The sequence below is a fragment of the Manis javanica genome, chromosome 5 (genome assembly GCF_040802235.1).
Source record: "Manis javanica isolate MJ-LG chromosome 5, MJ_LKY, whole genome shotgun sequence".
Taxonomy (NCBI): Eukaryota; Metazoa; Chordata; class Mammalia; order Pholidota; family Manidae; genus Manis; species Manis javanica.
This window is the reverse complement of record NC_133160.1, coordinates 18,694,600-18,722,176: the sequence shown is the minus strand read 5'-3', so window position 1 is coordinate 18,722,176 and position 27,577 is coordinate 18,694,600. Positions and strand designations below refer to the sequence as shown.

The following is a 27,577-nucleotide window of genomic DNA, read 5'->3' as shown; positions in this document are numbered from 1 at the left end:
TCCTGGCACTTAGTAATGTATTCGGTGAATCTTAACGATTATTCTTATAGTGGTTTTTTGCATGTGTGTTGATTGAGGTGGTTGGTAGTATTTTCTATATGTGTTTAACATAAAAGAGAAGCTACAGTTTTTATAGCAAAAAACCTACATTCTAAAATATTTCTTCCTATGGTTGCTTTGAAAACTTCTGACCTAATTTTAGACTAACAGAAAATTTGCAAAAATAACAGAATTCGCTTATACCCTTACATCACTTTCCCTGGTACAGTAATCAAAAGGACATTGACATTGGTACCATACTAGTTGCTAACTAGAGATCATAATTAAACCTCATCAGCTTTCTCACCAATGTTCTTTTTCTGTTCCAAGACACAGAATCCTATGTTGAATTTAGTCTCCCTAATGTCCTCTAGTCTATGACAGCTCCTCAGTCTTTCCTCATCTTCGATGACCTTGACATTTTTGAATAGTACTGGGTATTTATTTTATAGAATGTGCCTCAATTTGGGTTTGTGTGATGCTTTCTCATGGTTAGAATGAGCTTGTGCATTTTGGGGAAAAAATACCACAGAAATTATGTGTCCTTGGTGCATTATATCAAGGGGCTTGAAATGTTGATGTCTTACCACTGGTGAGGTTAATACTAATCTTTATCATTTGGTTAAGGTGCCACGTTTTGCCTATAAAGTTACTGTCTTTCCCTTGGAGTTGATGGATGTTTTGGGTGAGATGTTTTTAGACCGCAAATATTCTGCTTCTTTTCAAACTTTTGCCTACTTATTTTAGCATCCCTCAGTTGAGCTTGTCTGCAATAGTTAACTCAAGTGTTTGCCTAATGATTATGACTTCCTCTCTTCCTTTTTCCTTCTATCTTTATTAAATGGAATCTTCTGTAAGGAAGACCTGTCTTTTCTCCTTTATTTGTTTATTTATTGAGTTATTTATGTATGTCAATATGGATTCAGGGATACTTTGTTTTATGGGCTAAAATCCAATACTATCATTATTTTGTTGCTCACATGATACACCTTTGATCATTAAAAGCATTAAGTTTGGCTCTTGTGTTCTTTTTAAAAGGCTCCATCCTTTTATTGAACACTTCCTTACTTTCTAGTACCACAAGACATTTCGGGATTGTCTTATATTTTCCCTGCACTAGCCCTGGGATCAACCACTTCTCCCAGGAGCCCTGGTTCCTTTTATTGGAAAAGTGGTGTTTAGAAATCAAGATTTGGATGCTAGGGTGCTCATTGCTATAAGTCTCAGTGGCAGGCTTAGGAAATATATATATGAATACCAATCTCCATATGTAAAGACGTCTGTATCAATCTTACTATATATATATTAACAACTGTGAATTTATGCTGATACGTTTGATTCCAGTCCAACACCATAGGGCTCATTTTAGCTGCTTCTTATATGTAACTTTTCTTGAACAGTGAGAAACCGAGTCCTGTTTTCTACAACACATTTACTTACTTGTTAAATTCTTGCATAAACATAAAATACTGTCAGAATTGCTAACCCATACCCCTGTTTATTTACTAACATCTACTAACTAGATAACAGCATTTACTGATGTTGATTAACTAGATCACAGTATTTATGTGCAGTTCTTTTTCTCTTATGTAAGACAATTTAGACATTACCAAATTGTGTAACTCTGATAACTACTGTTATTATCCATTTTATATTTTAAAATGTATAATCAAATAAATACATAACATATTTATAGCAAATAAATACATAAACATAATAAAATTTTATGTATATCAATCTAATGGCATATACACAGGTATATAAAATCTATTTGTATTTAATCTAAAATATTTTGTATGGTTTATTTTTATATTGAGTTGCCTATGTGTGTACTTAAAATTTTTTTGTTCTGCAGATTTAGCACTGTTCTAAGTGCCCATGGATAGTCTTTTATTCCTTGAGGCAGCTGTGGTTACATGGAAATTGTGTAAGCGGGAGTCAGAGTGTTAAATTTGTGCCTTGATTCTTCTTATTATCAGCTCTACCTAAACTTAAGCAAATTACCTAACATTTCCAAGCCTCAGATCCTCATTTGCAAAATAATTGCCAAAATGTTGGCTGGGACACGACCATCTGTTATTTTCTCTCTCAGTGATTTTGAGACAATACAGGGCCATCTTTGGTGAGATTGTTTCTGGAGAAGTGGTATCCGATGTATATACTGAGATGTGATTTTATTTGTAGTACCTTGCAGAAGCGGGCTGGACAGCGGAAGGAAGAGTGGTAGGAGTGACCCAGCCTCGAAGAGTGGCTGCTGTTACAGTGAGTTTCTTTTTTGTATTGTGAAGACTTCGTCTGCTTCTCATATTTCAATGACTTACTTTTTTCTTGTTTCCTAAAAGCTCCAAATGAATATGATGTTAATTCTGAAGCTTAAAAAGAACTGTGATCTGGTTATGTTTGTGAAATTGGTACCTGTACATTATGAATTTTTAAGCAGTAACAAAGTACAGAGGAAGTCAAAACAACAAAAAAATTTAAAAAACCTCCAAATCTCACTGCCCAGCAAAAACATCATGAACATTTGTGAACATTTGTGAACATTATTCCAAGTTTCTCTTTCATGTTCACATAAAGGTGAGTGGTTGGCTGGATGGATAAAAATAACTATAAAAATGAGATGATAACCATATATTTGTTTTTGTTGAATTTAACAAAAGAGAAAACTGAAGTGAAATAGGAGTAGTTACTGAACTTTGGATATATTTTGTTCACCATAAGACAATTTATTAAAGGTTAAAAACTAAGAAAAAAGTACAAAAAGCTTTAAGATGTTACTTCTTTTTGAAGCTATGTTATAGGTAGTCTGCTGTAAAGGAAACTTTTCTCCCTTTCCTCCCTCCATTTGATATAGATGCAGTACTGTAGTTTTTATTTTAAAATTTATAAATATATGTTCTCCCCTGTAACTGTAGATCCCAGAATTGTTTAACTTTATTTCCAATTTAAATAGATTTAGTGTTTATCACTGATTACTTCCATGCTTTGGACAACCTTGAATTGCTCATTTCACTTTGTTTCTTAATTGGCTGAATTTGATATGCCTGAGAATGTTTGATTGTTTTTTTTTTTTATAATAAAATTCTTGATTCACACTTTTTTTCCTAGTAACTGTGCAGACATTGCTCCACTGCCTTTTGGCTTGGAGACTCATCACTGTATAGAAGTCTGAAGTCCAGGGGGGTTTTTGCCCCTACTTTCTTGGCTTACTTTTTCTGCTTGAATGCTTCTGAGATTGTTTTTGTGCCAGGATATAACTTGATGCTGATTGTTCTGTTTAATGTTACCTTAAATATGGATTAACCTGTCATTAAAGGTTTAAATCTTTTATATCAGTCAGGTTTTCTTCTATTATGTTTTGGCATATTTTTTTGTTCCATTTATTATATTCTTTTTTTTTTAAAGAGCATCAGTTAAATGTGTCACATGACAAATTTTAAAAGCTGATTATACCACAAATATTTAAGAAAATCCAGAAGAACAATGTAATGTTTTTGTTAACAAACTGCCTGACATAGTTCTGTAAATCTTTTTCTCCTGCAATTTTGACTCCATTCCTGCTGATCCCTTCTTCTCGTGGGAATGATTTTCTATTATTTTTCTATAGGGAGTGTAGAACAGTATTTTTAGTATTTCCCCAGCATGGTTGATCCAAATTTGCTTTTAATTATTGACAAATAAATAAAGTTTCTTTAACTTTGTAGCTATTTGTAGCATTGTACATTAATATATATAATAATACATATACATAAATTTGGGGATTGTCTGCAAATTTGGGAAAAGCCTCTCTAGCATCTTTCATGTCCAAGTTGTGAGATGTGGAGGACGTTCACAGACTAGCTTCTAACCTGCCATTTAGACCTTACTTCTTGATTCTCTTTTGACTTTGTGTTTCTTCCTTTAACTGTTTTTAGCCTAAGTTTGAGATTTCTTTGAAACAGTATTTCTTTGCCTGAATTCTACTTGTGTTTCTTTGGGTAATACTTTTAACAATTCCTTTTTTAATTGCTTTTTTGCTTGTGTTCCTTTCCTTCTTTCTTGGTGGGCTTGTTAGTACTTATGGTAATTATTCATCTTAAAGGAGAGCCACTGATGGCTGCAGAATATTGAAGTTGTGCTGGCCTGGGTAATGCATGGCCTGTCACCAACTGTCTTATCCTCTTTTGCTGGAAGGGCTGAGGATGAGGATCTGGCCGTGCGTTCTAGCTGTGCTTCCTAGTGAGTTGAGAGGTCTGTAATGGCTCATGAGAAAATGCTTGGGAAGTTCTGACTGGGGATTTGATAATTGCTGCCTGACTGCTTTCAAATCCCCCTTCCTTGTGATTCTTTGCTGTCAAGGTGGGTGTTCACTGAGACATTTCCTGTGTCTCCTAGGCCTGAACCCACTGCTGCTGCTTGTCTTCCTAATATAAGGGTTGTGAGCCTTGCTTTTTAGAGTTGTGGCACTTACATCAAGGAAGACAGCAGTCTGCTCTGGTTGTGAGGAGGCCAGGGCCTCTCTTCTAGATTCAGGCCTCACAGTATTTGGTAGCTGGGGTTTCCTAGTTTAGTGTTTGGGCTTATGGATGTTTTCTTCTTTCACTAAAGATGGTGATTTTGGTTACTAATATGTTTTATTTCATTTGTCGTGTTAAATTATCTCTGAGAGAGAAATGGTGATGAAAATGCCTTTATTTTGCCATCTTTACCTGGACAAGAAATTAATATTTCCTTATTTTTTGCTTTGTACTTTTTAATTATTGTGTAATCCTTTTTCTTAAAGTTCATTTTCTAATTGTCTTTGAATTAGAAATTACTGATAAAAATTTTCCAAGTCTTAATGTGTGTGTATAAAAATGGAGATAATGGCTTGGAAACAACACTGCAATATTAGACTTAACCTTTTATGTCACTGAAAGATGACTCAGTTGCTTACAAATTAAAACAATTTTTCCTGTTTGTGGTTTGGAATCCCAGCTCTTAATCACCATGCATTTTAGCTCCAAATTTTTAGCTATGGATAATATCCATGAAACCACAGACTTTCTCCTGAAAACAGATTTATTTCTCTATAAATTAACCATCTCATATTAATAGAGCTGTCAAGCTTGAAATGCTACATCTCAAAAAGTACTTCGTGTACAGACTAAAATCTGAAAACAATCTCAGAGCCTAAGAACAGATTGCGTAAACCATTGCTTGATCTTCGTGAGAGGCATATTCTCATATATGAGTGTTGATTGGACTCATGTGATCTGTGTTTGACTTCAAGACCAGGTCCTGCCTTGACATGTGATTCAGGACGGATTCCTAAGCTTGTCTCATTTCAGTTTCTTTCCTTGTAAAAAATGAGGGCATCTTGCCCATTATGGGCTGTGTGCCTATTTAATAAGTTACACTTTGTGAAAGCTTGGAGAACAACACTTGCAGGGAAGAGGCACTCAGTGATTGGTTTTCTTCCTTTTTTATTAACCTCTCCCTAATTTATTTGGTTCAGTTGAAAAGATAATATCAAGTCCAATTGATAAAGTTATTGGGAGTAGAATTTTAACAGTACAGGTAAAAATCTAGTAAAAAGCCAGTAGACTCTGACCTTTCACATGTCTGGCTGTGTGATCAGACACACTTAAAAAAAAATAGTTTGAAAATACATCTTATGGCAAATGTATATAAATAGTGAGATAATAAGAATAAATATGGGTTTTACCTTATAGACATGTAAAATGATTATATTTTCATGGAGAGGGTTGGTTCACTTATGCTCATTTTTAGCCTGTTTAGCCCATAAGCTCCTAGTAGCTCTATGCACACATTCTCTATTTGTACCATTTTTTGAGATTTATAGCATTATGATCTGTAGGGTTGAAATTGACAGTAACAGTAACAAAACTGCCCTGGTGAAATAGGGTATCAGGAAATATGACCTTCTGAGGTAGAGTAGTGTAGGATGAATTTCTGGTTTCATAAGATGTTTTGAAAGATTGCATGGCGTAGACCAGCTGCTCGATGATTGATTCTCTTTTGGCCTACCACATCTGTAATTTCAAGTCATTAGGCAGAGCCGCTTTGGACCTTCACGTGCTCATTAGTTTCTTAAACACTGCTATGGGCATATAATGCCCAATGAGCTTGCTTCAGAGAGCTGAGGGGGCCTCTGGGCTGCTGAGCCTGGGGCTGCTGCGGCCCAATGGCTGTGGCAGTGAGCTCTGCCTTGGGGCCTGTTCCAAACGCAGGAGTCAGGGATGACGCAGGGAGGTTGCCTCACCTGTGAAAGGGGGGACTAAGTATCTGCCTCACTTGGGGCTTGGTGTGCTGGGTCCCCAGGACTCGTCTGTAATACTACTTGAGTTATTTTCAGTTAGGTAGTTTATGTAATGAATGTCAAACTCTGTATCTTTTTTTAAGTTAAAGTAAACTATAAGCACTATTCCTCTTCCACTTTTTTAGTCATTATTTCAGATATTTTGTATTAATTGGTTAATAGCCTTTGGATAGCCTCCTTGGGGTAGCAGAAGATCTTGCTGTTGGATTCTTTTTTCTCTTAACCACACTCACCTTTTATTTGTCACATGTTGATAGGAAAAAATGTATCTATGGTTATGGTCTTTATAATATATCATCTATTTTGTTTTTTACTTTTACTTTATTATGTTAACTTGGGTCCTTTATTAATCTTCTCATCTGCTTATCTGTTCTTTTTCATTTTTTAGCCTAAATTCTTGTCTTTATTTCCTCTTTTAATGGTTATGGCAGCTGGGAAACTTGCACATTTTTTAGGTTATCTGGCTCTGGAAATGTTGCTCTTTTGCCTCTGAAGAGAAAATGAACTTGTCCCAGTGTGGAGTTTGGTCATTCCTGTTCTCTGCTTTCATGGTCCAGTGGACGGTTCTTTATTTCAAGGCACAAAAGATGTGAAAATTTGTCCCCAGTTGTATTAAAGAAAGAAAGCTTTACCAAAGTGAACCTTGAACTTTCTTCTGCTTTCCTTTCTGCTTTGGTCATTAGGACATTTAGAGCTGAATTTATGGCTCAACATAAATAATTTTGGCATACCTGTGTTTTTAAGATTTTCTCATTGGTTTTGACCTTTTGAACTTTATCATTTCTTTGGTAACATCTTTACATGATTCTGTTTTTATTGCATATGTTCTTATATTTGCCTCAGGTTGTAAGATGACAGAATGAGGTGAGATATGTAAAATTAATAAATTGTAAAAGTTATCACACTTGTTCTCTAATAACCTGCCCCTTCTCATTTTCTATTGCATTCACATACTATTTAAAATAGAAGTGACCTTTAGATTTTCCGTAGTATGTGCTCTGTGCAGTAATTTCTATGTCTCTATTTTCAGCATGATCTTTCTTCTCAAAGGTTGCAGGGAGAGTAGCTGAGGAAAGGGGTGCAGTGCTGGGCCACGAGGTGGGCTACTGCATCCGCTTTGACGACTGCACTGATCCGTTGGCTACGAGAATTAAGGTGATGTGCTCAAGCTGCTCTTCCTACATAAATAAGGAAGCAGGTTCTTCAGGGGTAATTACCAGCATGCAGCATCACTGCTGACCAGGGCTCTGATACCATGGCCGAAAGTGTATGATGTCATCCTGGTCCCTGGGGAGTTCGGTCTTCTGGGAGATACAGAGCTTTTTCAGAGAATCCTTGAATCTTAGCCCAGAAGGGACCTAGGAAGTAAGGTCAAGCCCTTGCTTCTGCAGATGAAAATGTTGAGGGCCTGGGAGGTTGAATGATTTGCCTCATGTTATGTGCCCGTTGGTGATAGAACCAGGGACTCAAGGCTGTCCTTTGTTATGTGTGTTTTATTGTTTTTCCACTAATCCACCCAGCTATCTAAATATAGAAACTTGCCTATAGAAGACTTAAAAACAGGGACAAGGTGGTCCTTGCTGATAAATTGGTAAAGGATATTTTCACTGGAACTTTCCCATTTTTACATGATAATGCAGTTTACCTATGTGTTCCTTGACCTAGTTGCTACTATTAAAATAATTAACATCAATAGTAATCAGTGTACAATCAACTCAGCGATGTCAACTGTGTACCACTGTGGTGGAATCAAAGGTTAATCAGAAAGTACAATGAAACAATGAATGAAAATGCTCTGATGAAATGAAAACTGGTCATTACAGTCTCAGTTACCTGTTTGCAATAGAGAACGATTGAAAATCAGATGAGCTAAATGAACAAGGTAGCGATTTGTAAAAATATGGACCTTGTTTTCCAAAATTCTGTATTTTATTACCTTGGAGATTGATTTTGCTAGGTAAAGGGAATATTCTTCTATACCTTCAAATATGTTTAAAGTAGCTAAATTTTAGATGAATTTTCAGTACATTACATAACCGAATGATTGTTTTTAAGTCTTTCCTGAAAAGCTTTTGCATTCTATTTGGTCACAATTTTAAGTCACTCAGTTCTTAACTGGTGGTCTGTCATTGGTGGTGGGTTCTCATTTTCACTCCTGTGGCAGCTGGTACCAGGGCCTGGAAAAATATAATGGAAATGCATCCTGCTCTTCAAAACAAAATAAAAAGTAAAAATGCTAAGGTAGCAAGTGAGGGAGATGTTTAACCTTGTTAAAGTATTGAATTGCTTTTGAGTGACAGTAATAGCATGTAGTCGTTACTGCTTATTTCAAAAGCATTTAATAAATACTCATTAGTCCTGTATAAAAATAACTGACATTCTTGAACACTGTGTGTGTCAGGTCCTGTGCTAAATACTTTACATGTACTTTCTCACTTAATCCTCACAATAACCCTCTGAAGCAGATACTTCTATTATCTCTATTTTACAAATAAGGAATAGGACTCAGAGAGGGTAAGTAACTTGTCCAGTATTCACAAGTAGGAGTTAGAGCCAGCATCTGAACTCCCAGCACTCAGGCACCAGAGCCTTTGTTCTTAACCACAACCCTATCCAGCCTCCTAAAGTAAATAGTTGAAGTTGAGGTTAATAACCTCAGGAGCTGCAAGCCTACAGGTCTTTGAGATATTTTAAGAACAGTTATCTCAGACTCATGGCCTTCCTTTTGGTAGACACAAGTTGGTCTTCACTGCCTGTTCATCAGCAGTACCAGCAGTGCAGGCTCAGAGGAAGTGAGGCTTAGCCAATGTTCAGATACTAAGTGCAGGTGAAATTCTTGTGAAAGATTTGCAAGCCCCAGCAGAGGATTCTGTATTGGAAGTCTTGCTTGTGAACAATTCCCATTGCTTGATTACTAAAATATTGGGGCATTTCCTCAGTTATTTGTGGACATTGTCTTGTACACACACAAAGTAAGGAGGTTGTATGTATTTGGTTGCCCTTGAATTTAAAAAGGTCATTAATATACATTGCAAATGAATTATTTCTAAAATTTTGCGTTTTTGCTTTTTAGTTTCTGACTGATGGAATGTTGGTCAGGGAAATGATGGTTGATCCATTGTTAACAAAATATAGGTAAATGTGTTTTTCTTATAACTTTCCAAACATTTCAAAAGTATTCGGGTAGAGAAGCAGTTATGTTAATAGCTGGGATTCACATCTGTGTCCGGTTGTCTCAAAGCTTTTCTCCTTACTTTGGCTGTTGTGACCCTTGATGTTTTTCTCAGAATTTAAATAGTCAAAAATGGGCATATTGAAATCTCTGTCATTATTTGAACAGTCTATTGACTTGTTATTTTTATGTTACTTCTGTTACATTCCAGGATGGATGGAGGTTGCAGAGTTCAGAGCTGGGCAGTGTTTGTTGAATGTAATATGCAGAGTCCAAATAATTATTTACAGTTATTCCCTCCTTGTGTGTCTTTGTCTGTCATTCATGGTGTTGAAGTTGTCCCACCCAGGCTATGTGGTATTCTGGGAAAGGATGTCACATTTGACGCATTGTATACATGTACTACAGCTGTGCTTACATGCCTTTTTGTGCTGTCTTGTGCAGCTTAATAATCTTTGGGTGGTAGTGCCTTGTTTTGGTTTTTATGTGCTCTGTGAGGTCATATGTTATGCTGTAATTTAAAATCAGGTATTAGGTCCCAATGTGGGTGGTAAAACTCCTTTAAAGATAGCAATAAATACACCATTTTCTTCACCAGGATGTGTTTATGTCATCATTTTTATTAGTTTAAGAGTTAGTTCCTTGTCAAAGAGGCCTTCCTTAGCTTTACTTATGCTACAAGTTGACTGCCTGAAGATGAAATGTCCAAAAGTCACTTATGTGTGGGGTGATTTGTTTGATGGTCACCAGACTCTTCCCTCCAATTCTTAGTGCCATCATGTTGGATGAAGCCCACGAGAGGACCTTGTACACAGACATTGCCATTGGCCTGCTGAAAAAGGTAATGACTCCACTGCCGGACGTTTTTGCTTATATGTTTTTGTTTTGTTGCCTGATTAGGAAAGTAATTGTTGTAATTTGAAAAATCCAAGAAAATACGAAGTAAAAATTAAAATAATACATAATCCTGTCCATTCAGAGAAAAATCACTGATAGAATGTTGATGTATTTTCTTTTTTTTTCTGTATGGTGTGTGTGTGTATGCATCTGTTTGGTATAATAAGGATTGGAGTATATGTGCTAATTTGTATCTTATATGTTTCTCTTAACATTACATCAAAGTCATTTCCCTGTTTCATTATTCTTTGAAGGCATTATTTTTTTTTTTTTTTTTTTTTTTTTTTTTTGAGAGGGCATCTCTCATATTTATTGATCAAATGGTTGTTAACAACAATAAAATTCAGTATAGGGGGGTCAATGCTCAATGTACAATCATTAATCCATCTCAAGCCTAATTCTCGTCAGTCTCCAATCTTCTGAAGCATAACGAACAAGTTCTTACATGGTGAACGAATTCTTACAGAGTGAATAAATTCTTACATGGTGAACAGTACAAGGGCAGTCATCACAGAAACTTTCGGTTTTGATCATGCAATATGACCTATAAACCATCAGGTCAAATATGAATATTCATTTGATTTTTGTACTTGATTTATATGTTGATCCCACATTTCTCCTATTATTATTATTATTTTTATTTTTAATAAAATGCTGAAGTGGTAGGTAGATGCAAGATAAAGGTAGAAAACATAGTTTAGTGCTGTAAGAAGGCAAATGTAGATGATCAGATGATCAGGTGTGTGCCTATGGACTAAGTATTAATCCAGGCTAGACAAGGGCAGCAAGACATCCACGGATGCAGAAGATTTCTCTCAAAGCAGGGGGGGTGAGGTTCTGAGCCTCACCTCTGTTGATCCCCAAATTCTCACCTGATGGCCCCCCTGCGACTGTGCCTGTCTTAGGTTGTTCCTCCCTTGAGGAATCTTACCCATCTCTGGCTAACCAGTCATCTTCCGGGGCCATACAGGGAAATGTAAAGTTGGTAAGTGAGAGAGAAGCCATATTGTTTGCAAAGGTTAGCTTTTTACTTCTTTGCAGATTTATGCCCTGTGGCTTCTATGCCCAGCACTTGTCTCGAGGTATCTTTACCACCTGGAGGAATTATGATACTCGGTAAATTCGATATGAGGCACGAATTCTATTTAAAGTTTGTAATTAGGAAGGAAGAAGAAAAGCTATAGATGTAGCATATGAAGGAAACTTGGGAGGATTGATTATTTCTTTGACATATCTTCTTGTATAGTACCTTAAGTATGTACAGGTTTTAAACTACTAACTAATTTGCATACACATATTGACATAATAGGAATACGGTGACATAAACAAAGCAAATCTATAATTACCAGCCATCTCCAGTGAAGCCAAGAAAACCATTTAGGCACCCTAGGCATTTGTGAAGATTTATCTATGATATGATGGATATTTTCCAACTGTACTTGAACCATCAGACAAATTAAAGCAGCCCATTTCTGGGATCTGTTCACATCCCATATGTTCTTTTAACCATAGATAGTCTATAGTCATGAGATTTTGGGGTGCTACAACTTGCACCCCTCCCAACTCCTGGTTGAGTTCCAACAGTACAGATCCAGTCAAATTCGTTGTCTCACTGTATGCACATGCCAGCCTAGACATCTCCCTCCTCCTTCTTATGGCAAGTCCAGGAGATGGTGGGCTGGATGCAGCCACAACCGCAGCATCGTCTGGATCCCTGTGGAGGCTTTTTGATGATCATCCCCCGGCACGAGTCTTCCAGAGAGTGCTGATGCCGGAAGCTCCTCCTCATATCGTATCTTAGTTCATTTTCTGGGTATCCAAGCTAGGCCTTGATCTTCTGCGTAGAAACAAACAGACCCTTTGCCCACACTTTGACATGCCCTCTATACCACTGTGCAGAACTCATTGGAGGTCAGCACACAGTAACTGCTTTTTTTTTTTTTTTTTTTAATTAAGAGAAAGGAATATTATCAGAAAAGAGTACCTCCATAGCTGATCATCTGACACCCTTTAAGTGATCAACATTAAGGATATTTAAAGCATGCGTTGATCTTTGATTTACCAATAGTTTTATCCTGTTAAGGAGTAATCCCCCTTTTCTTTCTTTCTTTCTTTTTTTTTTTTTTAAATTTTTAATCTACACTTACCTGAAGAATACTATGTTTACTATGCTCTCCCCTATATCAGGTCCCCCCTAACAACCACATTACGGTTACTGTCCATCAGCTTAGCAAAATGTTGTAGAGTCACTACCTGTCCTCTCTGTGTTGTGCAGCCCACCCTCCCCTTTCTCCCTCCCCCCCATGCATGCTAATCTTAATACCCCCCTTCTTCTTCCCCCCCCCTTTCCCTCCCTGCCCACCCATCCTCCCCAGTTCCTTTCCCTTTGGTACCTGTTAGTCCATTTTTGGGTTCTGTAATTCTGCTGCTGTTTTGTTCTGAAGGCATTATTTTTAATGGCTATATAATCATATGTCTTTATCATAAAGTATTTGACTTCCCTTACTGTAGGCATTTATATGGCTCCCCAATTTATAGTATTTTAAGTAATGCAATAGTGAAACCCTTGTAATGAAATCTGTTGCATTTGTTTCTTTTATTTTTTAAATTTCTTATTGTAGAAGGTTTTACATATACCCCAGAATAAAAGAGGTTTTAATGTCCGCCCCCTCCCCGCCCTCCACTATGCCCCCTGCCCAGTGCCAGTGCCATCATCTGGCTTCAGCAGTTACAACTCATGGCTGATCTTCTTTTGACCTTACCTCCATTCTCTTCTCTCTTCCCATATTTTCTGACCATTTTCTTTGGACAAATTCCCAATCACAACAGTCTAGAAAGAGGTGAGGTGGTAGCAGGGTAATTAAGAGCATGGACTCCAGATCAGACTGCCTTGGTTCAAATTCTCACTCTGCTGAGTTTACTGTCCCCAAAATGGGAATAATAGAAGTCTGTATATGTGTGCTCATACCTTTTCCTATATTTCCATTAGGCACCTGTGGCTAGTTAGATTTAAATTAACTTAAATCGAATTAAATAAATATTCAGTTCTTCAGTCACATTGGCTATATTTGCCGGGCTCTGTATGTGGCTAGTGGATATTGCATTGGACAGAATCTCTCCATCATTGAAGAGAGTTCTCTGGGACAGAGCTGCTCTGAATTATAATATGTTGTGAGTCTTAAATAAGATAATAATGTAAAATTCTTAGGATGGTGCTTGGCACAGGGTCACAGATAGACTATGAGGTCCCACCTTTGTGCACGTTAGAAAAGGACACTCCCGCTAGGAGGATGTCTACAGCTCTGAGGGGAGGGTGGGCTGGATTTTGTCAGGCAGGCATTCCAGAGCTGCTGGAGTGGAATGTAGTGTAGTATATGTTAGCTGTCATTACTGTTGTTCTTTTCACTATTTTATTCCTTGGCCAAAGGTTTAGACTTTTGATACATATGAGGGATTATTCCACCCAGTTATTATCTTCTTGGGAAGGTAATAAGAGGGCCTGTTTCACTGAATCTTCGCTAATACTGTGTGTTAGCCTTAAAAAATAAATCCTTGCCAATGTGATGGATGGATGAAAAAATATCATTGCTAATTATAGTTGCTGTAGTTTATTTGATCATTTCTCTTCTGGCTGTTGATTATCTGTTTACTTGAATAACTGTTAATATCTTTTGTCCATATATGTGTCTTGGTATTATCATTTATTGTTTGCTTTTAATGTACTTTTTCATACTTTATATACATAGATTCTGACTATCCAGAGCCCTAGGTGTCAAGAAGAAATGGTTTTACTTCTGGCAAATTCAAGTTCTGGTCTTAAAACTCCTTTATGCTTTCTATAAAAATTTTTTTAGCTTTTTGTTTTGGAAAAATTTATTACACAGAAAGAATAGTAGAATGGGCACCTTTTTACCTGTGACTTTAACAGTTATCAGCTTGTGATCTGTCTTGTTACAAGTAAGCTCCTTGCCACCACCCAAAAAATACACACACTGAATTGTTGTGAAGTAAATTCCAGGTATCAAATTATTTAATCTGTAAGTATTGTACTGTTACCATTGTTTCCTAATGCCTTCTTTTTTAGATTCAGAGAAAACGGGGGGATCTTCGATTGATTGTGGCTTCAGCCACTCTGGATGCAGAGGTACGAGCCTCTCCCATCTCCTCTCCTCTCCCTGCCCTCTCCCTTCCCCCACCTCAATGCCCTAGTCTCATGGAAGCACTGGAATTATTGGACATGGCCTTGGAAAGTTACCTCTAGCAGGAGCTTATCTTTGGCAGAATGGCCTCCCTTTCCTGTGGGGCCATTGGATGTCCTAGATTTGAGATGATCAGAGGATACTCCTTTTTAGCTTGTGGGTGGAAATTAGCCTGTAATTAATTGAATTCATAATTACCTACTTGTCTTGTTTCTCTACATACTGTGTTTCTCCTCACACAGGCAGCTTCTTCTCATACTTTTTTAGTATGAGGCTATATTTCTTGAGTTTATTTATGGCTATAACTTTTATAGTTAGATTTTTTAATGTAGTTGATGCCTTTCCCTGTATATATCATAATTTCCATGTTAAAATTTTTTATAGCTGTTTACATGATTTTTCTTAAATTAACAACTAACATTTAGTTCAAACAGCAGCTCAACTCAAATAATTTTGACTATTTGGTTTATATTTGTATTTACATTTCTATTTCTAATTATATATGCTAAGCATGATGCTGGCTACAGGTGATGTACAGACTCCCTGGCTTCTCTGGGGTGTTTGCAGTTCACTGTGGCCAGGGTGCTGAGAGAGCCAAAGAGGGAGCGCTTAACTCCCGCTGGCTTTCACAGAGTCAGAAGCTTCCACAGAGGAAGGACATCCGCCTGGGTTTGAAAGATGCACACAAGTTAGCCAGACGGGCAGGGGTGGAGAAGGGCATCCTTGGCATGTGTGGAACCACAGGGGTGTGAAACCATGTGATCAAGGAGCTGTGAGTCGTGGGTAAGGCTGGAGTTTACCTTGCCTGCAGCGCCCTACAGGGGGTGGTCTGCGCCCGGTCACCTCTCTGCCTTCATCTCCTTCCAGTCTCTCCAGTGCTCCTTCCACTCCACCTTTTGCCTCACCCAGCTGTTCCTCAGAAGAACCCAAGCACCGTTCTGCTCTCTGGGGGACGCTCTTTTTAGGCCATTCTTCCCCAGGCATTTCATGGCTGTGCTCTCATTTCATTCTGGTGTTGATCAGATAGTACCTTCCCAGAGAGGCCTTTCCTGGCCCGTCTGCCTTAAAGAGTGCCCCTGTTGCTCTCTACTCTGCTCATTTTTTCTGTTTAGCACTTGTCACTACCTAACATTATATGCATATCTAAGTGTGTGTTTATTATATGTCTCCCATCACTAAAATATAAGCTGCATGAAGATCGGGATTTTGACTGTCATAGTCCATTATTTTATCCTTTTCACCTGCAACAGTGGCACAGCACAGGTGCTTTGGATTGAATGAATTTCGATTGAATGGGAGGCAGTGGGGGATTAAAGTGGAGAGGTCAGTAGGGGTTAGATGACGCAAGGCCCTACTGGCCAAGCAAAGGAGGAAAGATTCCACTTTGCACCTGGACTGGGTGTGAGGTGTGGCAGTGACTTGATCGTATTTGGGTTCTAGAAAGATCACTCTGGTTCCTGTGTAGAAGAGACAAGAGTGAATGTGGGGATACTGGTCGGAGGCCAGTTCTATGATCCAGCTGAGATACAAAAGGGGCCTGGCTCCTGGCTCTTGGTCTCCTTGTGGCTTCAGGGATGCAGAACAAGTTGGAGAGAGAAAAAACTCAGCAAGGCTAAGAGAGATGTCTGCAAGTGTACCCAGGCTGTTTTCTGGGACTTTCTCAAGGCTGCAGGAATCTTTTGTTTCAAATCTGCTCATAATAACTTCTGGATCAAGCTCTCTGTTGCCTTCTTTAATTAATTCTCATTCCTTTTACCCATGAGACATGCTGGAATGCTATTTTGAGGACTGTGCCTGACCTCACATCCCATTGTCTCCTCCATGCCTAAGTTGCAAATAAAATCTTCCTCTTTTTACCTTTTATCTTTGTCACCCTCTTCTCTTTTAAAAATTATTTCCATTGGTTTTTATTGTGTTTGAAAACTATAATGTCTAAGACTTTTCTTAGAATCATTGTTAACTAATACTGCTTACATTTGCCTTTCATTCTCTTTTGGTATGATAGGGATCTTAAAACAATAGCTTCTTTCAGTTTTGCCTATAGTAGTTGATACAGATGAATTTTCTGGATGTAGATTTTTTAAGTGGGCAAGTGGAGTGTGGGAAGTTTGTCATGCTGTTGGTATGCCAAGATGCAAGGTATGCTGGGGCTTCAGCAGCATTCGGCTGGGCCCTTGGTGGGCTAGGGCCGTGCATTTCTCCATCCCTTCCTCACTCACTGCCGCTTCTGTGAGGGGAGAAGTAAGGTTTGTGTGTGTATGAGGGGAGTCAATCCTGTGTGAGTGAGGGTGTGGGGTGGGTGGGAGTAGTGGATGCTTGAGGGGCGTGGTATGTGAGTTCCCACCTGAGGAAGAGGAAGTGGAGCTTCAGGAATGGGCTGATGGGGGTGAGAGGAGGAGTGTGTGTGGGAGTGGGGTATGACAGGGTGTGGCTTATGTGGCATTTGACCTAGAGGCCCAGGGATGCCAGACCTCATTCCCAGTCCCCCAGCTGCTGGATCTATGGGTGACAGACAAGCCTCACGGCTCGGAGGGATGGATGCCACCTGCTGTGGTTTTGCTCAGGGCCTGGGTCATTCAGCTGTTCTTGGGCCCAGCTTCTCTGTGTATTTGGGCCACATTCCCTGAGAGGGAATCTTTTGTGGTGTCTCCCTGCCCCACTGTTGACCAGAGCTCTTATACCAGACCTCCCTGTAGATGGCCCATCTGGTGATCCAAGGCCACTAAAGAAGATAAGGCCGCCTCTTCTAGAGGAACTGCTGTGAGCCACTTCTCTCAGCAGGATACTCTGGGAATGTCAGAGAAGTATATAATGGATAACCTACCCCATACAAAGTGCTGTGCTAACTGCTGTAGGGCATATGCAGATGGCGAAGACACTGCCTTTGCCTTCAAGTGGCTTAAAATACACTGGGAAGGTTATAGTAAATATGGATCTGTAACTGGTGCAAGGAACATACCTACTGTTCGCAGAGTACAAGTGTCCTTTATAAATTGATTAGAACCTATGCTTTCTAGATTAGAACTGCACAATAGCCTGATTTAACCTTTATTTAATTTGAATCACACCTTTTGACCTAATTTTTAGTTAATGAAGTACAGGGAATAGAAATAAATAATACCACAGCTACACATTGACTCAGATGTATTAGTGAGTACAGTTGTGAAATCTGACCTTTATTATTTTTATCAAGAGTCTCATTGAAATTGGATATGTCAAAGTAATAAAAATATGATTTTTAATAACTATTTTGTAATCTGTACTTTATGTTATATATACATATCCAATCCCTGATACCCACCCCCTGCTTTGCCAGTTTTATATTCTTTCCATGAGTATGATGAATTGAGTTTTTTTGTTTTTGTTTTTGTTATTTTTAGAAATTTCGGGATTTCTTTAATCAAAATGAAACCAGTGACTCAACCAGGGATACCTGTGTGATCCTTACAGTGGAAGGGCGGACATTTCCAGTGGATGTCTTTTATCTGCAAAGGTTTGATGATACTTATGTTTTAATGATGGTGATGAGAAAAGTAGGCCTGTGTTGTGGAATGAGGAGCAGCTGCATTTGCCTGCCAGGCTGATGAGGGGAGCGTATTCGGTGTCTCCTGTTGTTGATAGGATGTTCCAGAACCCTGCTCAGCATCACTGCTGAATTCAGTCTAAACTCTTGATACCAATGTGCATGTTTCTGTGAATCTGTCAGGGTCAGTAACTCAGTTGTGGAGATCAAAGTGGTAACAAGGTTGCAGTGAGGAAGGTTTATAAGGTTTATAAAACTGCCTGTCGGTAGGGGCAGCACTGGTCATCTGAATCATTTGGTTCTCAGCTTTCTGTATCTTAGCAAGAAGACCTGGTTGACATTTTTGGGAGAAGCCCCCTTAGACAGGAAGTGGCCATTCTAATTCCTACACCTAGTCACTGGACAAAGACCAGGAGTCTGGTAGAGTGGTTGATAAATCAGAGAGTTGTGGGCATGACTTCTGAGTCGTTCTAGCTGAATAGCACACCCATCAGCTCCAGCTACCCAACTCAGACATGCTGCCAGTGGTCAGGGGAGAAAATGGTAAGAATGTGGGATTTAGCACTGGGACCAGAGCTCCAGTCTTCACTGACCCACATTTTTGTGTCCTAAAGGTATCATAGCTGTTTGCATGGGTTTATTGTTTTCATTTCTTTGCAAATAAAACCAGAAATCATAGTATACATGTAATTGTGGGTTATTTTTGAATGTTGCATTAAAAAAAAGGAGAGTGAATATTTATTTATTCATATACTGATTACCTGCCAGGCAGGCCCAAACTAATTTTCATGAGGCTTCACTGCCAGATAATTAGGGTAGTTAATATGTAATTATTGAGCTTGTTAAGTGATGAATTTATCCCATACATGTTTTCAGTCCTGTTCCAGATTATATCAAATCAACTGTGGAAACTGTGATGAAAATTCACCAGACAGAAGGAGATGGAGACATATTAGCATTTCTTACTGGCCAGGTAATTCCACTGGACCTTTTCTCTGTGATGAACAGACATGTTAAGGCAGCACCAAAATTAACACAGAGGCCTGTTATTTTATGTAACCCATTTACTTCATGTTTTATTGTGTCTTGCTATTACTTAATTGCATAAAAAATTGGTTTGAGTCATTCATCCACTGATAGATTGTCAAGGAGTCGTTAGCTCCTGCCTATTCTGTCTGCAGAGGGTTAAATGTATTTTAAATTTATTAGCTGATTCCAAAGTAAATTACATACTTTAGTCAGTGGGCTGTTTTATTTACCAGAATTGAATGTGGCAGCATTTTGTGCATGCATGCTGCCGCTGTGTGCCTCTTATCCAGTGACATCTTTCTAGCTCATCTCCTTGAGTTGCTAAGTGGGCACTTCACTGGAAAAACAATTGACTATGTCCAAGGTCTCACTCTGGGTTGTAGCACTGTTCAGGACTACCCTCCAGTTGTAATCTTTTCCACTGATAAACATTTTCCACAGTTTAGTAATCTTTTCTGGGGGAAGCTCCTAACAGTTTTATATGCCACAGCTTGTCTATATATGTGACATGCTTTGCTTGCCACAGTACATAAAAGCCGAGTAAAATGGTCATTGTTTTTGTCTATCTGGAACTCTTCCGTTCACTGAAGATATTACAGATTTCAGTAATGACTCTGACAGTTGCAAATTTTCAACCACATAGGTACCATTGATCAGGCACTTGATTAAATACCACCCCAGAACGGAACATGATCACACTGAAGGTCATGAATTTGACCTCAATTAAAATCCTGTTCCCAACTTTCATTTTCGTTCAGCATGATAAAATGACATGCTTCAAATTGATCTTGGTTTCTTTGATATCTGGTTTGATGTTTTTAGGAAGAGGTAGAAACTGTCGTGTCTATGCTGATTGAGCAGGCTCGAGCGCTAGGTCGAACCGGGATGAAGAGACACCTCCGGGTTCTCCCCATGTATGCAGGACTGCCTTCCTTTGAACAAATGAAAGTGTTTGAAAGGGTGTCACGCAGTGTCAGAAAGGTGAGACTAACCTGATGACCAAGGGTGTTTATGGTCATCTAAATTATTTTGTTGCCCTTTGCTGTGCACTGGAAAGATTTCTTTTTTTAAATGAAGTGTAACTTGCTAATCAGGAAGATTTCTTTAAAAATTTTAGGTCCATATATCTGTGCAATAGGTCTAAAAGTACACAAATAATGTGTTGCAAAGATTTCTAAACCTGCCTCACAGAAGCATAACTGACAGTGGTTGTCAGAGCAGGTGGTTGATCTTTGCCTCTTCTCTCCCTGCCTGATATCTCCCTGTTACACAATACTCCCTTGTCTTGGTAGATTGTGATTAGTTAGGAACAATAGGTAAGTTTCTACAAATGGTTTCTAAACCATTTAAGCCTCAGTTTGCCTATAGAGCCAAGTTTAAATCAATTAATCAAGGTGTGGCTTAAAAATATTTAAGCCTTGAAATTGGGGTGGGGAAAGGGCGTGGTTGGAAGTGCTGGTCTGAAGGAGGCGGCGGGCAGCCAGTCTGCCTCTGCTCACCATCTCACAGGCCTTAACTCTGCTTTCCCTCCATTATATGCGGAAGGCACAGAACTGGCCTGAAGTTAGCTTATAGCGGCTATTTATCAGCAGGTGGCAGAGAATACAGTAAGTGAGGGATGGTCTGAGGATCCACTCCAATTCAGCCCATTCGAAAGAGGAGGGGGCTCAGCCACCTGGCTATTAGGATGGAGCAACTCAAGTCTGCCCAGAGCTGAACTATGGTCAACCATTGAGGCCTGGATTCTGCACCTGAGTTACTCTGTACCCTGGATGGGTTACTCAACCTTGAGGCCCAGTATTCTCAGCTGCAAAACATAACTGATAATAACTTTTAGATAGAAGGTTTTAAAGCATAAACTCTTAAAAAGTCTACTATGTAAAAGCAGAAAGAAGATTTTTATGAAATGATAGATATAAAAGTGCCTTAAGAAAGTTAGGAATGCTGTCTGCACATGGCCCCTGCTGCTTCACATCCTCCTGGGGCAGGACCCATTGTGTTTGCAGTAAAATGCAAATATCTCACAGTGGTCCAGAGACTGCACATGACCTGGTCCTTGCCTCCTGACCTCGTCTTGTACTTGACTCTGGACTCTGGTCTCACTGGCTGTTTTTCCTTTCTTTGAACTGTTTCTTCTGCGGGGATCTGTATAGGGTTGGCTGCTTGTTGTTACTCAGGTCTCATCTCAGAAATCATCTTTTAGAGAGCCTTTGCCTGTCCATTCCATCTGAAGTACCACACCCCATTATTATAATTTAATATATAGGAGACACTTTAAATACTGCATAATATTATATTATTACTCTTTTACCTTTTCTTCTTGGTATTTGTCACTCTCTGGAATTACTTATTTATGTTCACTACTTCACCTAGACACTCAAATTAGAATGTAGACTGGGAGAGCAGGGGTCTTGTTCATCATACCTCCCCAGAACTGTGAACAATATCTGGCAAAAAACAGACCCTTAGGAAATAGAATGTGAGTGAATAAATGAGTACACATGTACAAAATGGTGGTTTATATTAGTTAGGCACGAGGCAAAAATCCAGGCTCTAATTACTTTATATATATTTCACATTTATATGTAAAATGTTTATATGTAAGCATTTATATAATAAACCTTTACAACCCTGGGGGGTACTAAATATTACACTGATGAGCATCCATGCTCAAGAAGTTAAGTGACTTGTCCAAAGTCACACACTAGAGAGAATTCAAAGCCAGAGGCCCCTGACCCTGAGGCTCATGTTCTTTCCAGTATACCAAGCTGCCTCTCAAGATTCCAAAATGTCAGAAGTATCGTTAAATCTTTTAGGATTTTGAGTAGTTTATTAAAAATGGAAAGAACCAAATAAAAATCTACTCTTCTTTTTTGGGGGAACTTAGGTGATAGTGGCCACCAATGTGGCAGAAACCTCCATTACAATCAGCGGGATTGTGTATGTGATTGACTGTGGCTTTGTGAAACTCCGAGCCTACAATCCCAGGACAGCTATTGAGTGCTTGGTGGTGGTCCCAGTGTCCCAGGCGTCAGCCAACCAGCGAGCAGGACGTGGTGGCCGCAGCCGCTCTGGAAAATGTTATCGTCTTTATACAGGTGAGCATGGCTTTCCTTAAAGGTTTTTAACTTTCTCATAGCCTGGGCATGGGAGAATATTACAAGTACTTACTTGTGATGGTCAGGACTTCAAATAAACCTAGGCCTCTCTCACGAGGCCCTCTAACTCAGCCCCCACTGCCTTCCTCACTCTAAACATAGCATGTCTTTGCTGCTGCTCCCATTGGCCACAGCTGGCCCACGTGTCACCAGCTATTTGCCATCCTCATTCTAACCTAATGCCTGGGAATGGCCTGTCCATGGCCATGTGATTCGGTAGCTTGGGCTATGTGTTTCAAGTCCTGTTTTTCTTAACCTTCTCTCAACTTTATGGGCCATTCTCTTGTTCTGGGATTCCTGTATCCTGTGAGGCCTCACATTGGGTTCCATCTTTATCTCTGGTTTAGAGCGTCTTTGCAGAGCTAAAATGGCAGGATCTGCCCTGAAACTCATTGATAGAAAGCAAAGAGTTGGTTAACTCCTGCTCTGTGCTGTGCACTGTGCTAGGCTCTGATAATGAAATTATGGTAAAGATTGTCCAGCCCTTAGGGAGCTTTCTCTCCAGCTTCAAGACAGCCTTACTTACAGACCATGGTGCCCCAGAGCTGCTCTTTCTCTCTCTGCATTTCTCTTTTGTGGGGGATGGTATCAGGATTTCTCTTAACTGTCTAGACTTAATTTTCACATCATTTTAAATTCCCTCTTCCATGCACTGTCCATCTGTAGTCACTTACCAGATTTGGGGGTTTTAACATTTATCCCTTCTTTTCCCTTCTGGTTACTGTCATCCTTGTTCAATTCCTGACATTATTCTTTCTTTTAGCAAATGTTTACAGAGCACTTGCTGTGTGCCAGGGTGTAGAGATCTAGGGTTAGGTTGAGACATGGTCTCTGGCCATGTGGCTGACAGTCTGGTGGTAGAGGCAAACCCATAACAGATTGGCATATTATGATATGATGAGTTTGCCATAATAGAATGAGCCTTGGAGACAGAGAGCAGGAAGTTATCCTGTTGGAGAGAGCTTCACAATTGAGCATTTGAGCCTGCTGATCTTGGCAGCCCAGTAGTCATCTGGGTGAGAAGGGATAGCAATGGAGATTAGATTTCAGCACATTAGGTAGAGGAAATTGGAATGTACTAGTAGTTGGAAGGAAAGAAGGGGGATAAGAAGTAGAGGGAGGAAGGGAAAAAGTAGAACCTAAGGCCAGAGAGATAAGGGTCTTCCACCACTGAAAGTGCTAGGAAGTAATGATTACAGTGGAAAGAGAAGAATCAGGGCTGAAAGGCATCCTGAGATTCTGGGGAGGAAAAGGTTTTAAGATACTTAAAAAATTTATTGAGGTGAAATTCACATAACATAAGTTTACCATTTTAAATTGAATGGTTCGGTAACATTTATTATGTTCACAGTGTGCATCCACCACATCTATCTAGTTTAACAACTTTCCATCACTCCAAAGTAAAACTCTTACCCATTAAGTAGTTTGTCCCCATTCCTTCCTCCCTCAGCCTCTGGCAACCACTAATCTTTGTTATATCTCTGTGGATTTATCTGTTTCAGATATTTCACTTATATGGCCGTATAATATATGACCTTTCATGCCTGGCTTCTATCATTTGGCATAATGAATGCTAAATATTTTCCAGGTCTATCTGTAGTATATCAGTAGTTCATTCTTTTTTATGGCAGAATAATATTCCATTGCATGGATATACCGCCATTTGTTTATCCATTTATCAGTTGATGGTTGTTTCCGCCTTCTGGCTATTATAAATAGTTGCTGCTGTGTACATGCATTGTACATGTACTCTTTTGAGTACCCATTTTTAATTCTTTTGGGTATACACCTGGAAGTGGAATTGTGGATTATACGATAATTCTATTTTTAACTTTTTGAGGAACTCAAGTTATTTTTAAAGAGGAAATGGCCAGCATCATCTCATGCTCCAAAGAAATCAAGTAGTAGGATGTAGATGAAAGATAGGTAGATAAATTTGGTTAAAAGATCACTGGGTTCCTTAGCATGAGTAGTTTTAGTGGAGGGGGGCATTGAGGAGGGTTGGCCCATCCAGTAGTAATGAGGTGCATTAGTCTCCAACCTCTAGGCTTTCTTGGCTAACCTATTTCTAGGTGAGCCTTCAGAGAAAGCAGCTCTGAGCAGGTGCTGCCTTCTCAGATCGTTAACAGTTTCTCAGAACCTTTTAGGAGTTTTTCTATCTTATTGTTTCCCACTGTCCACCTGCACCTACCCTACACTGCATCCCAGATGAACTTCTCTCTTCCTGGATGTACCTTCTGTTTTCCCACATCCACTTTTCATTCCTTCGATACCTTTCCTTGGGCTGTTTCCTCTGTCCAATAGATCCTCCTTATCCTTCAAATCCTCTCCAAAGGCAACTCCCTTAAGAAGCAACCTCGAATGCCGCCTCCTAATGATTGTGCTTCCTCCTCCCTTAAGCCTCCATTTCCCTTTGGGTGGACCATACATTGGGACCTGGCCTGTTACTGTTTCTGGTCCTTCATGTCACTGAAGTTTCTCAGAGACATTGGCTGATAGTTGCTGCAGCTCCTGGCCCAATGCCCCATATACCTGTGTCCTCATGGAATTCAATTGAGTGTCATTGAACTCTGAGGGAGCATCTCCTACCTGTGAGCATTTCCTCAGCAGGGTTGTTATCTGATAACTTTGCTTCTTCTGTCGTCAGCAGTATGCTTGGAGAATGTGGTTGTCCTACCAGAAAGCTATCCCCAAAATGCTCTTGAAACTCAGAGGATCCCGATTGGAACCTCCTGCTGTTGCCTGTTACCCAGGACCTCCCAGTTAGGCCCATGCATTTGACAGTTTGTATCAGTCAGCCCACAGAATATTGGTTGTCCATTTTTTCAAGGAAAACCTTTCCGAGGTTCTTTAGTGCTAGTGCTCTTTCTTCATGACACCCTTTTTTTCTTTTTTTCTCCAGTTAACTACAGCCTTATATTCTAAATGGAAGTTGGGCCACATTTGTGTTCAGGAGGGTGTTAAAATGTTGACTGATGTGAGAGGGTTTTGTGGGTGGAACATTCTCAGTATAATCCATAAGCTTTCTGAATATATAAAAAAAACCTTAATCTCTTCCTTCCTCCTTTTTCCCCACCCTATTTGTCTAGCTGTTACGAACAGGCCTCCCAAACGCTGTTTTGCTCCCTACTCCTTCTCCTGTGCCTCGCATCTTGGTACCTCTGTGCCTTGTGGTGCTTTTTCCTGTTGGAGGTCATCTGTTCCTGATGGGGCATTTGAGCATTAGTTGATCTCTTTAGGGCACCATCGGAGTCTGCGTGTTACATGTGCCTGGTTCATTGATTAAAAAATTAGATTTGGACAGTTTTTGCACTTCATAAGATTTGGTCATTTTGTTATATTCTCATTACTATTTGGGAATTTATTTTGAAATTGTTCATTGCTTATGTCCTTGCCTTCTTGATTTACTTCAACCTAAGCAGAGGGAATGGTAACTGGGCACCAGTCTGATTCAGAAAAATGCTTGTTGCCTTGATTTAATATCTTGCTGTCAAAAAATATATTTTAAAAATCATCCCAAAGTAAAAGGACTTTTCATTTTTATTATTTATTTTATTTTATTTTTCAAGTCAGTCAGCTAAAATGCCGACATTATAACAAGGTTTGAGGGAGGCACGTATCACTCGGAAGTATGAACACCCAACCATCATGTTTATGAACTACAAAAGGGTCAGGACAAACTTTTATAAAGATGCAAATTGCTGAAGTGTTTTTTAAAATACAATGGTCTTTCCTAAATATGAAACAACATTAAAATATATGCATCTGATTCGATACACTTAGAGCCTCTTATTGGAGAAGGAAAACTGTCCCTTAAGCATAATGATTGCATTTGATTACATTTGATCCCAAACAGTTCTGATTTCCTATCCTCAGAGGAAGCCTTTGACCAGCTGCCTCAATCCACAGTTCCTGAGATGCAGCGCAGCAATTTGGCACCTGTTATCCTACAGCTGAAAGCGCTAGGCATTGACAACGTCCTCAGGTTCCACTTCATGTCGGTAAGTCCTGCCTTCTGTCTGGGGCCTTAGGAAGGCAGGAGCGCTGCCAGGGAAATGTCAGGACATTGTTATAAAGCACGTCACCTTCCTGTTGTTTTCTTTTTCACTTTTGTCGTGTGTTGTTTGCCTGCTTTGCTCCTGGCCTTGTGCAGGGTATGGGGGAATACCCCCAGACAAGGTGGACATAATTCCTGTTCTTATATGCTGGGGGAGAGAGACAAGTAAGTAGGTAGTGACCGTGCATGTGCCCAGTGCTCTGGAGACACGAAAGGCCCCCAGGCCGCTTAGGCATGTCTGAGGTGGGACCTGAAACCCAAGTAGGGTTTCACCAGGCCTGGAGGGGTGGGGAGATACAGGATGGCAAGTGTGTGTATCAGCCGACATGAACAAGTATCACAGCTGGGGAGCCAAGAGGGCTTTGGTGGAGCTGCAGCAGGGAAGGTCCTTGTGGCTGATGGAGTTTCTCATTATTTCCTAGGCAGGTTTCCAGGAGTGGAATTATTGGGTCAAAGGGCCGTGGTCATTGTGTAGGTCCTAATGCACACAATGGTCATATTGCTCTACAGCTATGAACTCCGTCAGTGCACAAATGCTCAAGCCACTGTGCCTCCGTTGTGCCATGTTATATTCCTTCAAGGTTTTACCAGTTTGATTGATGGTGGGGAGGGAGAAAGGAAGGGAGGAAAAATATTATCTGTACCTTATTATTTTGACTTCTGATAAGATTGTTTTAAAAATAACACTCACTTTATATTTCTTTTGAATTGTTAAGCCAATTATCTGTTAGAATTACTGTGATTTTCATGAGCCCTTTAACTATTGAAGACTGTAACTTTTGTCTAGTATTTCTTGCAAATAGTTTTTTGTTATTTGTATTTTGTTTGTTTTTTAAATGACATTCTGAACATTTCCACAGTTAAGATCTTTCTGTTTTTGCCTCTGTGATTTCTTGTGTTTATGAAGCAGTTCCCCATATCTAGGTCAGTTAATAAATAGTCGCTCATATTTTCTTCTTGAATTTTTATGATTTGAAGACTTGCAGTTTAACTCTTTGTTCTATCCCAACTGTATTGGTATGTGGCATGACAAAAGCCTGGGTTTTTTGGATAATAAAGACCCTGATGTCATAATAAACTTGGTAAATGAAGGAATAGACAAATAGCAATCTCCCTGCCAAAGGAAAAAATTGTGTTCATCGTAAGTATGGAAAATACACCCTTTGATTAGTGGATTAAAATAAATTATAAGGAAAAGATGA

The 27,577-nt window shown here is 39.4% G+C and overlaps 1 protein-coding gene and 1 non-coding gene across 2 annotated transcripts in view; one reads left to right on the top strand and one right to left on the bottom strand.

Annotated features, from left to right (window-relative positions):
- Positions 1–27,577, top strand: part of DHX35 (DEAH-box helicase 35) — a 75,696-nt gene that overhangs the window by 14,093 nt on the left and 34,026 nt on the right. The window contains exons 4-13 of the mRNA XM_017668115.3: positions 2,224–2,301; positions 7,391–7,495; positions 9,414–9,475; positions 10,284–10,353; positions 14,494–14,553; positions 17,989–18,101; positions 19,008–19,104; positions 19,983–20,141; positions 22,048–22,258; positions 26,195–26,319. Coding sequence (XP_017523604.3) covers positions 2,224–2,301; positions 7,391–7,495; positions 9,414–9,475; positions 10,284–10,353; positions 14,494–14,553; positions 17,989–18,101; positions 19,008–19,104; positions 19,983–20,141; positions 22,048–22,258; positions 26,195–26,319 — 1,080 coding nt within the window. The remainder of the gene's footprint in view (positions 1–2,223; positions 2,302–7,390; positions 7,496–9,413; positions 9,476–10,283; positions 10,354–14,493; positions 14,554–17,988; positions 18,102–19,007; positions 19,105–19,982; positions 20,142–22,047; positions 22,259–26,194; positions 26,320–27,577) is intronic.
- LOC118971445 (small nucleolar RNA U13) lies at positions 25,886–25,989 on the bottom strand. The gene has a single exon (XR_005059892.2). It is a non-coding gene; the product is annotated as a small nucleolar RNA U13 (small nucleolar RNA).